At 37.6% G+C, this 14,849-nt stretch overlaps 1 protein-coding gene and 1 pseudogene across 1 annotated transcript; one reads left to right on the plus strand and one right to left on the minus strand.

The window, feature by feature from the left end:
• Positions 1-942: 942 nt before the first annotated feature.
• Positions 943-4,505, plus strand: LOC132154342 (F-box only protein 15-like; annotated as a pseudogene).
• Positions 4,506-8,127: 3,622 nt separating this feature from the next.
• LOC132155033 (alanine--glyoxylate aminotransferase-like) lies at positions 8,128-12,601 on the minus strand. The gene is made up of 11 exons (XM_059563798.1): positions 12,219-12,601; positions 11,444-11,636; positions 11,263-11,327; positions 11,078-11,178; positions 10,668-10,738; positions 10,423-10,507; positions 10,220-10,318; positions 9,590-9,659; positions 8,805-8,900; positions 8,581-8,709; positions 8,128-8,499 (listed from the first exon to the last, which is right to left on the minus strand). The coding sequence occupies exons 1-11, from the start codon at positions 12,471-12,473 to the stop codon at positions 8,392-8,394; spliced, it is 1,272 nt and encodes a 423-aa protein (XP_059419781.1). The 5' UTR covers positions 12,474-12,601; the 3' UTR covers positions 8,128-8,391.
• Between the last annotated feature and the right edge of the window lie 2,248 nt (positions 12,602-14,849).

A 14,849-nucleotide genomic window follows, 5' to 3' on the forward strand; every position in this document is an offset into this window, starting at 1 on the left:
CAGCGAGCGCTGGTGTAACAGGTGTCTGCTGTCTGTGTTAAGGCACAATACTGCCACCTGGGAGCTCAACCAGGTACTGGCGATGGAGTATTTGCATGTGGTGTTATCATAAGAGAACTGTTCATTTTAAATGAAAAGAAAATCAGGATTTAAGTTTATTGAGACAGTCATTGTATGTGGTAGAGTGGAATTAGGTTAGCTGGAGAGATAGAGTTGGGTGACATCCATGTGGAATAGGATGTTGTATTCCCGAATGATATTGCCAAGAGGAAGAAGATAAATGATGAAAAGTAGGGGTCCCAGGACAGAACCCTGAGGCACACCAGTAATAACCGAAGAAGGTTGGGAACTAAAAGATTGTAGCTAGACAAACTGAGTGTTGAAAGATAAGATCTAAACCAATCTAGAGGGGTGTGAGTGAGACCAATAGAGATTAATCTATTGAGAAGGATGGTGTGAGAAATGGTGTCAAAGGCCACACTTAGATCTAGGAGGACAAGAATAGTGACTAAACCAGAATCAGCTGCCATTAGAAGGTCATTAGTGATTCATTTTTATAAGTGCAGTTTCTTTGCTTTGAAAAGGGTAGTCTCAGCCTCAGACGTCATATGGGACAAAAAAGTGAAAACACTTCATGAATGTCGAAGTTGTAATCGGATTGGTTGAATTCTACAGGATTTACGTGAGACGTGTGTGTCACGTTCTTTTAATTCTAAGTTCCTCCTGGAAGCAGAGATACTGTGAAGCCAAACCCCCTCACCAAAATAGAAAGCCATCGTGTTTACAACTGTGACGATGAACGCTTATCAGGATGAACTAAACCCTGGATTTTCAAAAGTATGTGAAATATTATAAGTTTGCTTAGAACATTTAAAATATGTCAGAGAGTTTTACACACGGTCTGTTATAGTGGTGACATTTCTACACTGCGAAAACGTGACGATGAATGAAACGAACTGTGATTGGTTGTTGGACATGTCATTCAAACGGCCTCATTGGTGGGCCTTGGCCAATGAAAGCTGCCATGAATTCCAGACTTTCAGCCTGAAGGTCTGGCTACGCAAGACTATGAAAAGGGCAGAAACCAGACTGGTTTAAATAACTGGAACATGTCAATGTCACCTTTATTTATATAGCGCTTTAAACAAAATACATTGCGTCAAAGCAACTGAACAACATTCATTAGGAAAACAGTGTCAATAATGCAAAAATGAGAGTTAAAGGCAGTTCATCATTGGATTCAGTTATGTCATCTCTGTTCAGTTAAATAGTGTCTGTGCATTTATTTGCAATCAAGTCAACGATATCGCTGTAGATGAAGTGTCCCCAACTAAGCAAGCCAGAGGCGACAGCGGCAAGGAACCGAAACTCCATCGGTGACAGAATGGAGAAAAAAACCTTGGGAGAAACCAGGCTCAGTTGGGGGGCCAGTTCTCCTCTGACCAGACGAAACCAGTAGTTCAATTCCAGGCTGCAGCAAAGTCAGATTGTGCAGAAGAATCATCTGTTTCCTGTGGTCTTGTCCTGGTGCTCCTCTGAGACAAGGTCTTTACAGGGGATCTGTATCTGGGGCTCTAGTTGTCCTGGTCTCCGCTGTCTTTCAGGGATGTAGAGGTCCTTTCTAGGTGCTGATCCACCATCTGGTCTGGATACGTACTGGATCCGGGTGACTGCAGTGACCCTCTGATCTGGACACAGACTGGATCTGGTGGCCACGGTGACCTCGGAACAAGAGAGAAACAGACAAATATTAGCGTAGATGCCATTCTTCTAATGATGTATCAAGTACATCGGGTGGTATGGGAAGTGTAACTGGTTCCGGTTTACCTAATTAATGCAGCCTAAAAATCCTTTAATGGATTTGGATAATAAAAGCATATTAGTATGTTATGTGTATGCCAGGTTAAAGAGATGGGTCTTTAATCTAGATTTAAACTGCAAGAGTGTGTCTGCCTCCCGAACAATGTTAGGTAGGTTATTCCAGAGTTTGGGCGCCAAATAGGAAAAGGATCTGCCGCCTGCAGTTGATTTTGATATTCTAGGTATTATCAAATTGCCTGAGTTTTGAGAACGTAGCGGACGTAGAGGATTATAATGTAAAAGGAGCTCATTCAAATACTGAGGTGCTAAACCATTCAGGGCTTTATAAGTAATAAGCAATATTTTTAAAATCTATGCGATGCTTGATAGGGAGCCAGTGCAGTGTTGACAGGACCGGGCTAATATGGTCATACTTCCTGGTTCTAGTAAGAACTCTTGCTGCTGCATTTTGGACTAGCTGTAGTTTGTTTACTAAGCGTGCAGAACAACCACCCAATAAAGCATTACAATAATCTAACCTTGAGGTCATAAATGCATGGATTAACATTTCTGCATTTGACATTGAGAGCATAGGCCATAATTTAGATATATTTTTGAGATGGAAAAATGCAGTTTTACAAATGCTCGAAACGTGGCTTTCTAAGGAAAGATTGCGATCAAGTAGCACACATAGGTTCCTAACTGATGACGAAGAATTGACAGAGCAGCCATCAAGTCTTAGACAGTGTTCCAGGTTATTACAAGCAGAGTTTTTAGGTCCTATAATTAACACCTCTGTTTTTTCAGAATTTAGCAGTAAGAAATTACTCGTCATCCAGTTTTTTATATCGACTATGCAATCCATTAGTTTTGTCCATTGTGAAAGTGAGGAAATACACCTGTGGTTGCTGTGTTTATAGGAGGTTACACATTTAGTGGGAGATTACACTCACAAATAAGAATGGACAGGAAAGTATCTATAAGCAGACACACACATTCTTCGAAGATTCATTGGTTACAGTGTGCTTGTGCCATAATATCTGGCCATTCATCTAAAATCTTAATAGCCTTAAGCTTCAAGCAATAATGTGTCCAGCTTCACCAGCTCCAGAAGACAAGTAAGAAACACATTTGAAGAATGTGAAACATAATACATACACTCACCTGACATGCATCTAATATGTAGGCCAAGATGGCGTTCTCTAATTCCCAAGACAGGTTTGCAAAGAACTGGATGTTGGTCATTCTTTGGTGCTGACAGGTTTGTGAAGATGCTGCAATTTGTTAAAGGGATCATTATCGGATCATCAAAATGTATTTTATCTATGTTGTGTTTATGTTAATTGGTGGTGCTTGTAGGGCAATTGGAAAATTGCCTTCATCATGATCAACCTGCACTTCCACAAACTTATTGAAAGAAGTCTCCTTGGGACAAGATTTTGGTTAAAAACTCTTAATGATTAATTATTAAGTTATTATGGTTATTTAGTACATTGATGAAGTTGATAACATCTCTCACACAGTCTGTTTGTTCACATCAGTAGTCTCTACATACCTGCAGAGGACAATGCTGTGGACGCTGACTGTAGTCGCCTTGTAAACACTCTGCACATTGAGCTTCACAATCCAGTTCGGTGAGTCATGTGTCAGCCTTTTCTCCCACTGTACACCAGGAGAGGTAAATATGTAATATTTTTGTCGCAGTATGATTTTCAACAATTTATGAGCATGATATATCAAACTGTTTATATATGATGTGAATAATATGAATGTTTGCACATTTTTCTAGGAATTCACAGTGATGTCACAAGTGGAATTTGTGTAGTCAATTGCTATTGATTTCGCAGATATATCCGAGCACATGCCTGTGGCGAAGATCAGTCTTCCATGGGAAGCAGAGGGATTGCAGGGAGATGTTAAGGTACGATTAATTCCTGATTCTTACACTCATTGGCCAGTTTATTTAGACTTCATTTCTCACTGGAACTGACTGGTTAGTCAGTTCTGGCTTGCTATTCTTAGGATACTGTCTATAAATAGATTGGTAAGTATCACGCTGTGTGAATAAGGAACATAAACAAGGCCAAATACTAGATGTCTGAAGTTAAGTGCACTTTGAGTTAACAGCTGGATTTACAATATGAGAATGCAGCAATGGCAGAAAACTGTTTATTGTGTATTTTAGTGAGATACAATTGTTAAAAATTTTATATACAGTTTCAACTATAATTTTCACTTGTGAACTATGAGAATGTCTTTTATGTGAAGCATCTTACTCAGGTCAGTACTAAAAAAAAAATAACATGCATTTGGTATGATCCCTTTTATTTTGGTCAAATAATGAACATTTTGGAGATACTGCAAAGTGTATGTAAAAAAATGGTCCACAACTACATGCATTTCCTAAACTTGCTTCAAGGAATGATAAAAACATCAATGTTTACATGCTCCACATCTCCAGGGTTGCTGCATGATGACTGATGGTGCTGGGTGAGGCTCAGCATCCCTTCTGGTGTGCGAGTTCTACTGTAAAAATGTACAGTAGACAAAGAGTGCTGGACTTGGAGTATGAAGGTGAGCAGTTCATTGTTCTTTATGAGGATGCGGAGGGGAAGGTCAAAATGACCTTGGTGTGGCATTTTTTGGTGCAATTAGTTACTATATTCCCAGCAGCCAAAGTGAAAAGGGACTTTGGGGGAGAATGATGAAACAGTTGCAATACCTAGCTGGTTTATGTTTAGAAAAGCTGAAATGATTCTGGCAATGCTTTGAGTTTTACATATTCAAAGATGATTTTGGAATATGTTTCATTTTCCAAGCTTATTTAATTTGTGTCTTAAGGATTTTTTTTTGTTTGTTAATGTAAATGTCTGAAATGTCTTTTTGAGTTTCAGATGCTTTGAGTTTTGCTTTGTTTGGAAATGCCAAAGCACTATTTATATTTTAGTACCAATTTAAATTTGGTAAATGCTGTTCAACTTTGTTTTGGCTTCATGTTTCTAATAGTCAAAATAATTCTCAAAAAGAGAATAAATAACAATGGTTTGAACATCCTGTGTACTACTGTGTAACTGGGTGATTCTTTAATTGGAGATACATTTGAAGTCCGAAGCCATTTATTTTTAACAGCTTTACCAAAATTTTACTCCAAAAACACATTTTTATTTTTTTTTATCATTTTTAAGAGTCACAAAATGTTAGAGTTTAAAACTAGAAAATATTTTATTTTAAAAGCTATTTCATGCTGTTGAAAGTCATGATATCATACTGTCCTTAGTGGGTGGTACTTTTTTCAAACAAGGGTAAAATATGCATTAAACATGTTTTAAATTACAAATTTCAGGTTGGGGTTTTAATTATTTTTGTTTATAAATTATTATTGGTGACAGTTTCCAAATGATGCTAAATTAATTTGTTTAAAAGTAACTTTTATTGTTGAAAAATACCAATCCACAAATCCTGTGTCAATTCTGTTACTACATGTTATTGTCTCTTTAAATTATGCTTATCTGTCGCATCAGTATCCTAAGCAACGCAAGATGATGTCACTTCCCTTTTGGTATTAAACTCTGAAGAACTAGGAGGTATGTGTTTTGTTCTCTCTGAAGCCATGTAATCTTACAGGCACTTGCACCAAGAGTTCTTATATAATATGTCAAAACTGTTTCAACAATCTCATAGGGAAAGCAAAGTTCAAAGCTATTAACAAAAGCAGGTATTAAAAGTTTTTAAAATCATCTTTAGTATCAGGCCATGTGCTCTTAGCCTTTATGCTAGCATGTGGTGCTATTAGTAAAAAATGCTAAAAATGTCAACTCTGTTATTGTCAATTCTGTTACCAAGGTACGGTAACAGAATTGACCAATGTCCATCTCTTGGTTTTCACACTGCCCCTGCCTTGGTTACAATCACACAATGATGCAAACAGACACAAAAAGGCATAATGGGTGTTTATAGCCACACACACACACACACACACACACAGAAACGCAGAGCGGACGCATTAGCTAACAGTGGGAAAGATGTGCCAAATGCACAAAAACTTTTTCAAGCATTGGTGGATGCACCATCATCCAGTGAAGCTGTTCTACATTGAAGAACATGCCATTATCGCAATGGAGGTGATGCCAAAGTCACTTCCTGTCGTACCCTTCACCATAAAAATCCACCAAGTGGTCACGGTCTTCCCATATCAGCTAATTTACCGGGATGTGAGTTGCTCCTGTTCCACTCAGCAAAAGTTGGTGTGCCAGTGCCACCAAACAAAGACATTCAAGTTCCCTGCTGATCCTCTCACATTAAATGGAAAGCAGAGAGTTGGACAAGAGAGAGCCGTTGGAGAAGAGAGAGCCGTTGGAGAAGAGAGAGCCGTTGGAGAAGAGAGAGCCATTGGAGAAGAGAGAGCCGTTGGAGAAGAGAGAGCCGTTGGAGAAGAGAGAGCCGTTGGAGAAGAGAGAGCCGCTGGAGAAGAGAGAGCCGCTGGAGAAGAGAGAGCCGCTGGAGAAGAGAGAGATGAAGACCAACAGACAGACATACACTGGGAGAGCCAGGATGTGGTTGGACAATGGTGTGTCCTCACATATTCAATTCAATTCAATTCAATTCAAGTTTATTTGTATAGCGCTTTTTACAATACAAATCGTTACAAAGCAACTTTACAGAAAATTATGTTTCTACAATATTTAGTAGTAGCTAGTAGTTTGTGCACGTTTGACAGGATTTTAGAAAAATAAAAATAATAATAATAATACAAGACGTAGTCAGCTAGATGATGAACTATCAATATTATTAATTAATAGTAATTATATGATGCAGTCACACATGTAGCAATAATTGTTAGTTCTGTTTGTTGATTCAAGGTTAGGATCATCTGGGGTCCTCTGAGGGTCAGCATCATCTCTTCTCAGGTGTTCTGGATCCAGACTGGAGCTTGTGTAAATCCTAGTTACCACGGGATGTAAATCCCGTGGCAAAACATAGAAACAAGATAGAGACATCATTAGCATAGCTGCTGATCCAACAAAGTAAAATTAGTTTAACCCAAGCTAAAGAATAAAAATGCAGATGCAACTACACTCACAATTTAAGAGATACATTATTCGAATGCTTGGCGAAAGAGATGCGTTTTTAATCTAGATTTAAACAGAGAGAGTGTGTCTGAACCCCGAACATTATCAGGAAGGCTATTCCAGAGTTTGGGAGCCAAATGTGAAAAAGCTCTACCTCCTTTAGTGGACTTTGCTATCCTAGGAACTACCAAAAGTCCAGCGTTTTGTGACCTTAGGGTGCGTGATGGGTTGTAGCGTGGTAGAAGGCTAGTTAGGTACGCAGGAGCTAAACCATTTAGAGCCTTATAGGTAAGTAATGATAATTTGTAACAGATACGGAACTTAATAGGTAGCCAGTGCAGAGACTGTAAAATTGGGGTAATATGATCATATTTTCTTGACCTGGTAAGGACTCTAGCTGCTGCATTTTGGACTACCTATAGCTTGTTTATTGACGAAGCAGGACAACCACCTAGAAGTGCATTACAATAGTCCAGTCTAGAGGTCATGAATGCATGAACTAGCTTTTCTGCATCAGAAACAGATAACATGTTTCGTAGCTTGGCAATGTTTCTAAGATGGAAGAATGCAGTTTTTGTAACATTGGAAATATGATTTTCAAAAGACAAATTGCTGTCTAATATAACACCCAGATTTCTGACTGTAGAGGAAGTAACAGTACATCCGTCTAGTTGCAGATTGTAATCTACAAGATTCTGTGTACTGTTTTTTGGTCCAATAATTAATATCTCTGTCTTATCCGAATTTAATTGACCATATGACCATAATATCTATCCTGGTACCATCCTGGAGGTCAATGAGACTCATGTGAGGGTCAAGTGCATGCACCAAATAGGAAAAAATAGATTCTTTTGGCCTGGTCATGAAGATGTTCATTGGTACCCACATGAGGACATCCTCAGATTAATTCCACCTCCGACCAAGGTTGCGACACGGCATGTAGAGATCCAGAGGGATATCCCTTACGAAAAATAACCATGATTTTATTATAGTAAAACTGTAGTAACCCATGGTTTTTTGGCATGTTGACTACCATTTGTATAACCACAACTATGAACAGGTGATATTTTGATAAAATAGAGAAAATAATAAACTATCTGTATTTGTATAGCACTGAATATATAAACTTTAAAGTGTTTTCAAGGTAATTCTTAAACAATGGTTCTGTATGACAACCTTTTTTTTTTTTTTTTATTGAAATGCAAAATGTATCTCCAATTATAGAATCACCCAACTGAATTCACATTGCAAGTCCAAATGATGAAATTATATTTATGATTTATTTCTTGGTAACATTTTTATAAAGGTCATTTAAGTGCTGGAGTGATGCTTGTCGAAACTTTAAAAAGGACATTGAGAAACACATTGAAAACAGCTGGTTTTGTTCAATAGGAGACACAATGTACAATTTCTAATCAGCTAAAATTCTTCCTCATTTTACCAACCGTTATGAAACATAATATATACTCTACAAGCATTACCATATGAAACTGCAAAAATATATAGGTCAACAGTCAAGTCATTAGGCTTTGGATTTTCGACACTGCTTTAAAGCATCTTCCAGAGCTGCTAGAGCCATCACAGCATTGGCCTTGTTGCAGTTGTATCCCATGAGCCCAATCCGCAATACCTAGAAATAAGTTGAGTGGACAATTATTCAACCATGTAGTTAAATGCTGCTGTCATACCTTGTTGACTAGCTTTTACTCACCATGCCAACAGAGGGCCCTAGTCCTCCTGTAAACTCGATTTGATGATGCTTCATGATGTAAGCCAGCAATTCCTTCCAGTCATACCCTTCAGGGATTGCAATGGTGGTGACAGAGGGTAATCTCAGATCCTTTAGGAATAGATACATATATATTTTAACTGCTTTCTCTTTTAGGATATATTATTGTTTTCAGAATGAATAAAAGGGACGTAAACAACAGTTACCTTATCTTTGATAAACAGCTTCAAGCCCAGGTCTTCCAAACCTTTCCAGAGATACTCTGCAACTTCTGTATGATGACTCCATGAGTTTTCAAGACCCTTGAGCAGACATGTTAGAATTATTAGATATCAGTCATTTAAAAAATATTCAAATATAGTAATTGCTTAATAGCAAACATTCTATGTATACATTTTTTAACGGATATACACTACCTTTAGGTTTGTGGTCAGTCGGATTTATTTTTATTTTTTTATTTTTTTAAACTAATACTTTTATTGAGCAAGGGTGCTTTAAATTGATCAAGATTGACAGTAAAGACAAAAGATTTTGATTTCACATCTTACAAAAAGGTATCGGCAGATCAGCATTTTCAGTTATTTTCTGAAAGGATCATTTGACAATGAAGACTGGAGTAATGGCTGCTGAAAACTAAGCTTTGCCATCACAGGAATAAATCACATTTTAAAATGGTAGAAATAGAAAAGTTATTTTAAATTGTAATATTTCACAATATCACTGTTTTACTGTATTTTTAATCAAATAAATGTAGCATTGGTGAGCATAAGAAGAAAAGGGCAAGACAATGGGAGTGTATGTAAGATCACAGATTTGTTAATCTGAACACCCGGCCTGTTATAGTTCAAACAAAAATACATAGTTGAGAAAACAAGCAGTAGGTCTATAGTTGCAGACTTTGGGACCTAAAGGTTAACTAACCATTAAAGAGTGAATTATGACAAGCAATGTGTTAAATGTTTACTTTAAATAAAAATAAAAAAGCCCTTACCATTTCAGCAAGGATGGCTAGACTTTCCCTCAAAGCAAAGAACCCAGACACAGGTCCTGTGTGATGGTATCTGAAACACAATTTAATTAACTTCAGACAGCTCAAGTCCTCTACTACAGAGGTGCAAAACTCAGTTCCTGGAGGGCCACAGCCCTGCAGAGTTTAGCTTCTACCCTAATTAATTCTAACCTAATTTGGGGGAAGTTGTGGCCTAGTGGTTAGAGAGTATGACTCCTAACCCTAGGGTTGTGTGTTCGAGTCTCAGGCTGGCAATACCCCGACTTAGGTGCCCTTGAGCAAGGCACCGAACCCCCAACTGCTCCCTGGGCGCCGCAGCATAAATGGCTGCCCACTAAACCGAGTATGTGTTCACAGTGTGTATTCACTGCTGTGTTTGTGCTCTTTGGATGGGTTAAATGCATAGCACATATTCTGAGTATGGGTCACCATACTTGACATATGGTATGTCACGTCACTTAGATGCACCTGATCCAGGTAATCAAGTCCTTTAGGTTTATTTGGAAAATACAGTACATGGTACAGGGTTGGAACTAAACTCCAGGAATTGAGTTTTGCAGCCATACTCTACTAGGTCTCGGAAGAGCAACAATTTGTATTTACAATACTTACATTCTTACTGGATTGCCGTCATTGCCCCAGTAATTGGATAAGTGGGTCATATCAAGGAGGTAGGACACTGGCTTTGTTTTCCTGTTAAACATCTTGTGGCTATGTCACATTTGAGAAGAAATGGAAAATGTTAGTGGATTCCATCAATTGTTTGAATGATTCGATATGGGCAAGCACATACTCATACAAATATTTCTCCTCACCATGCTCTTTCACTGAATGAAATTGGTGCTGTGCCAGGTGGAGCATTTAAAGCTTTTTGGGAACCAGTATACAGAATATCAATATCTATAAAGGAAGAAGGTTTGAACAGTTGAATTCAATCCACATGCTTTTACACAGAGATTTAGAATAGGCACTAGGTAAACAATGTCATCTTTACTTGTTCATTTAACTTCATATTCATATAATTACATATTTAAATAACTTAATATTTTGATCCACTCACTTTGTTGGTCCATTAAAAGCGGTGCAGCTCCCAAAGAGGCCACTGAATCCACTAAGAGCAAACAATTGTGTCTATACAGACAAAACCATGCAACAGAGGTATATAAAGTAAAGAGAATGTGGGAGAACAGTAGACAATACAGACATTTAACTTTAAAATGCCCCCCCCCCCACCCTAATTTTAGTAATTTTCTAAATTGTGTGAAATTAAACTTTTTGCCTTTATATTCTTTGAACATTTATTTTGGATAGGATTATTTTTACTAATAATCAACTGTCAGAAGTGTATCTCTAAACTGTGTACACCAATCACCAATCAAATCTTGCATGCTTTAAAAAAAGCATCTGAATGATTTTACAAAAAGTACAGTAGATCACACAGTAAGCTAAATGATTGTAGAATATTCTTACTTGTGACAAATATCACCAACGCCATCCACTGGATGCACCAGACCAGCTGATGACTCTCCATGTGTGAGAAAGAAAAGAACTGGCTTATGTTTAGCTAGAGCCTGTAGAATGACAAATGCTGGTTATAGAGGTATCAGGAATTGCAATTTGTATACACATCACTAATAAATGAAAGACAGTATCACCTGTTCAATTTCTGCATTTGTAAAATGTCCTCCAGGTGTTTTAAACAAGGTGTGAACCTTTGCACCTGGAAAAACAGAAAGATGTTAAAGAATAACCGTGCTCTCATACTCCCAACATATAAGGATGAACTTCTAGAAAACAGTGAGCTTTATAGCGTTATTTTGATTATTAGTTTCATACCCATCCGCTCTGCAATTTCTGCGACCCGTTCTCCCCAGATTCCATTGATGGCAACGAGAACACTTTCTCCAGGCTCCACAATGTTAAAGACTGCACACTCCATCGCTGTGTGTCCAGAGCCACTCATGGCCAGTGTCATGTTGTTACTGGTCTGAAAAGCGTACTGAATTCCCTTCTTGATATCATTCATTATCTATGACAAAATATGTGCAGGGACTGTTAGAATCCTCCAAACATCCAAGTTTCCAAAGGCAGCTCTGATACTAAAATCAAGCCATCAATATACAACACTTTTTGGTCTAGACCTATTAATAAGCTATTTCAAAAAGATTCTGCTTCTGTTATAGAAATGTTGTCATGTTTAGTTTGGCATGCTTATTTTTATTATTCTTAAAAAAATAAGCAGTGAAGCAATTTTTTTTAAGATCTTATAGCATTTAAAAATGTAAAGTATTAACTATATAGCTCATATCATAGAAAGGCAGTTTTGAATATAAATATAATACATTCTATATAAATAGAATACATAAGTATAGTATTCTAAAGATGAAGACGTTTTTGAAAAAAAAAATAAGATAAAGATTTACTTGGTTTCACTACATGAGATCTTTAAATTTATTGTATTAAATTATTGTTATTAACGCTGCGTATTTCATTTTTAACAGCATGGTACGTGTGTTTTAAGCTAGATTTTCCTACAAACCTCTTGTTTGGCTTCGACCCATATTACACTTGTAAAATGCGTTTGTGTGTAAAAATGTAGCGTAAGATTTACCCCGAACATTTCCGAGTGCATGTGACCTATTATAGGTCTCCCTCCAGCCGCTAAAATGCGAGGCGGCACATTGGATGGTCCTGGTCCAAACAGGTACCGAAACGGAGCCTCGAGCGGCCGGAGCATGCACGCTGGTGGCGGGATGGTCACAGAGGACATCCTGCGGTGGACGCCGTGTTTGGTGGACCGCGCGCTTTCCAAAGGCACCTGCTGCGTCAAGCGCGCGCACCTGGATAGGACACTCCTCGGCATCATGTTTTCTCCCGCTGTTGTTGATTAGAAATGCAATACTCTGCGTTTTGTCCAGCATTTTAAACAAATGGGTCTTCGACCCCTAGAACACAGAGCAACATGCGTCAAGTTTTTGGCACAAAATGCCCCCGCCCCTTTCTTTTTTCAAACAAGGAATAGCCTAACGGTCCAGAGGTGGATATGAGGAAACTATGAACCGGATAACAAAATACAAAAGGGTGGTAGCCTAAAGATAGAGAGGGTCTCTTGTATTATTATGATAAGGCTTTATGTTTTTGTTTTTCATCCTTCCGTCTATAAATCAATATTTAAACCCTTAAGTTTCCTGAAACCTCGCATAAATACACAGAACACACGTGTTTATCTGAACTTTTTCACAGAGTTAAACTGCCTTGTGCTGAGAAAATACAATATGTTGAAATCGATTAGTCAATGGATTTGAATCCAGTAGTGCATATATTTTATTAATATCCATATTTAGTTTTAGATTTGGAGATAATATAAATGAGTTTGATACTGTTTAAGTTAGCTGAAAAACCCTAATGTCTGGCCCTCATCAGGTAAAAAGAAAAATCTACAAGCACAGAGGGACTGCATTTGAAACAACAACAACAAATAAACAATACAAATAAAATATAAATTTTACACATCAGACCATCCAAGATATAGATGAGTTTGTATGTGTTTTCGATCAGAACAGATTTTGCAAAATTTAGCATTATATCACTTGCTCACCAATCGGTCCTCTGCAGTGAATGGGTGCCGTCAGAATGAGAGTCCAAACAGCTGATAAAACCACCACAGTTATCCACAAGTAATCTACATGACTCCAGTCAATCAGTTAATGTCATGTGAAACATAAAGCTGCATGCTTGTAGAAACAATCTTTTTAAGGCTTTTTAACTTTAAACAGTCCTTTCTGTCCTCTATCAACAATAACACTTTCTCCAGTAAAAAAAAATAAAATAAAAATCCTCCAATGTTGTCTTCTCATATCAAAATCCACCAAAATATTTGTTTAATACTGTTCTGGACTGTCTTGGCTTAAACAGTGTTTGATCTGTGCATATTTCTCTCCTGATTCAGACAAAAGCAACTTTTCACTAAAAAGAAATATTATGGATAGAGGACTCATATTTTAGCTGGAAACAATGATTAAAACATATTAATGATGGATTTGTTTCTTACAAACACAGATGTGCACTTCACAAGACGTTAATTGATGGACTGGAGATGTTATTTTTTATCAAATGTTTTATCAGCTGTTCTGACGACATGTGATGTAATGCTAAATTTATCCCAATTCATTCCCATGAAGAGCCAAACTCATATTTTGGGAGGGAGTATACATTTTCTGAAATTGTTTATTTTTGTTAAACTGTATCTTTATCATATTTATACAACTATGCAAAAATAAAGTCTTGAACAAGAATAGATTGTGCTGTCCCTATTCAGTACCAAAATGCGTACTCTGTACAAAAAGTACCTTATCAGAACATAGTGATTCTCTAAAAGCACACACAGTCGTGTGTCACGGAAGCAGATGCTGATGTCAGAGCAGGGACTTTGACCAGAGCACTAGTCCCCATCACTTATCCTGCAGTAAATAATTAGTCTGCACAGTAAATAAGTGGAAATTCAATGTTTACCCTAGTGTGCCCTTTGCACTGTGGTGGGGCCCAAACACCCAATTCACAGGGAAGAGTAAGAGACAGAAGTAACTCAACTCTTGTCATACTTTCGTGAAAGACAGGACATGTACCGTGATGTAACACGTATTGACCAATGGAGTCGTTCAGGCAGATATAGATGACCTTGACCCCATTAAACTACAATTCAAAAACGAATTCAGAATGTGTGTTTGTCAGGGACCATTTAAATTGACGCCCTTCTGTAATGTAGTGAGCAGAATGTCATCTGTCCGGTAGATGGGGCTGTTCAGCTAAAACCATTTGAGTCCATTGAAGTTATAACATTTCACCGAACCGGGCGTTCAATGCTGTGTTTCCACTGTCGGAGCATGTGTCGGACCAGCGCTACTCTAAAAAACAGTAGCTACCGGTGTTCTGTCGATTTCCGGAACTCCTTTATTTCCACTTCAGGCACTGAATGCAGCATCATCATAGACTGTATATAAACAAAATCGTTCTGTGCACAAAACTAACAAATGTAATGTGTGTTTAATGTAAGCCAACGAATTATAACAAACCATCAGTGTTTATAATAAATAATATTATTATTGACACAGCGGTTTAGTAAATGCCCTCACTTACGTTATTTGCGGCTTTTCTCATGACATGAATAATAGCTAGTTAATTTATCAGACAATTTTTTATTTTTTATTTTTGTATTTAGAACTTGTCATAAAGTTAGTAACAA

This window comes from Carassius carassius, chromosome 12 (genome assembly GCF_963082965.1).
Source record: "Carassius carassius chromosome 12, fCarCar2.1, whole genome shotgun sequence".
Taxonomy (NCBI): domain Eukaryota; kingdom Metazoa; phylum Chordata; class Actinopteri; order Cypriniformes; family Cyprinidae; genus Carassius; species Carassius carassius.

What these genes read in the sequence shown, in the direction of transcription:
- LOC132155033 (XM_059563798.1), bottom strand. Translation starts at nt 12,473, where the DNA reads ATGATGCCGAGGAGTGTCCTATCCAGGTGCGCGCGCTTGACGCAGCAG. An exon ending in TAGCCATCCTTGCTGAAATG is followed by an intron (nt 8,901 to 9,589) that starts GTAAGGGCTTTT and finishes TGTCTGCTCAAG; the next exon opens with GGTCTTGAAAACTCATGGAG. An exon ending in AGCTGTTTATCAAAGATAAG is followed by an intron (nt 8,710 to 8,804) that starts GTAACTGTTGTT and finishes CTATTCCTAAAG; the next exon opens with GATCTGAGATTACCCTCTGT.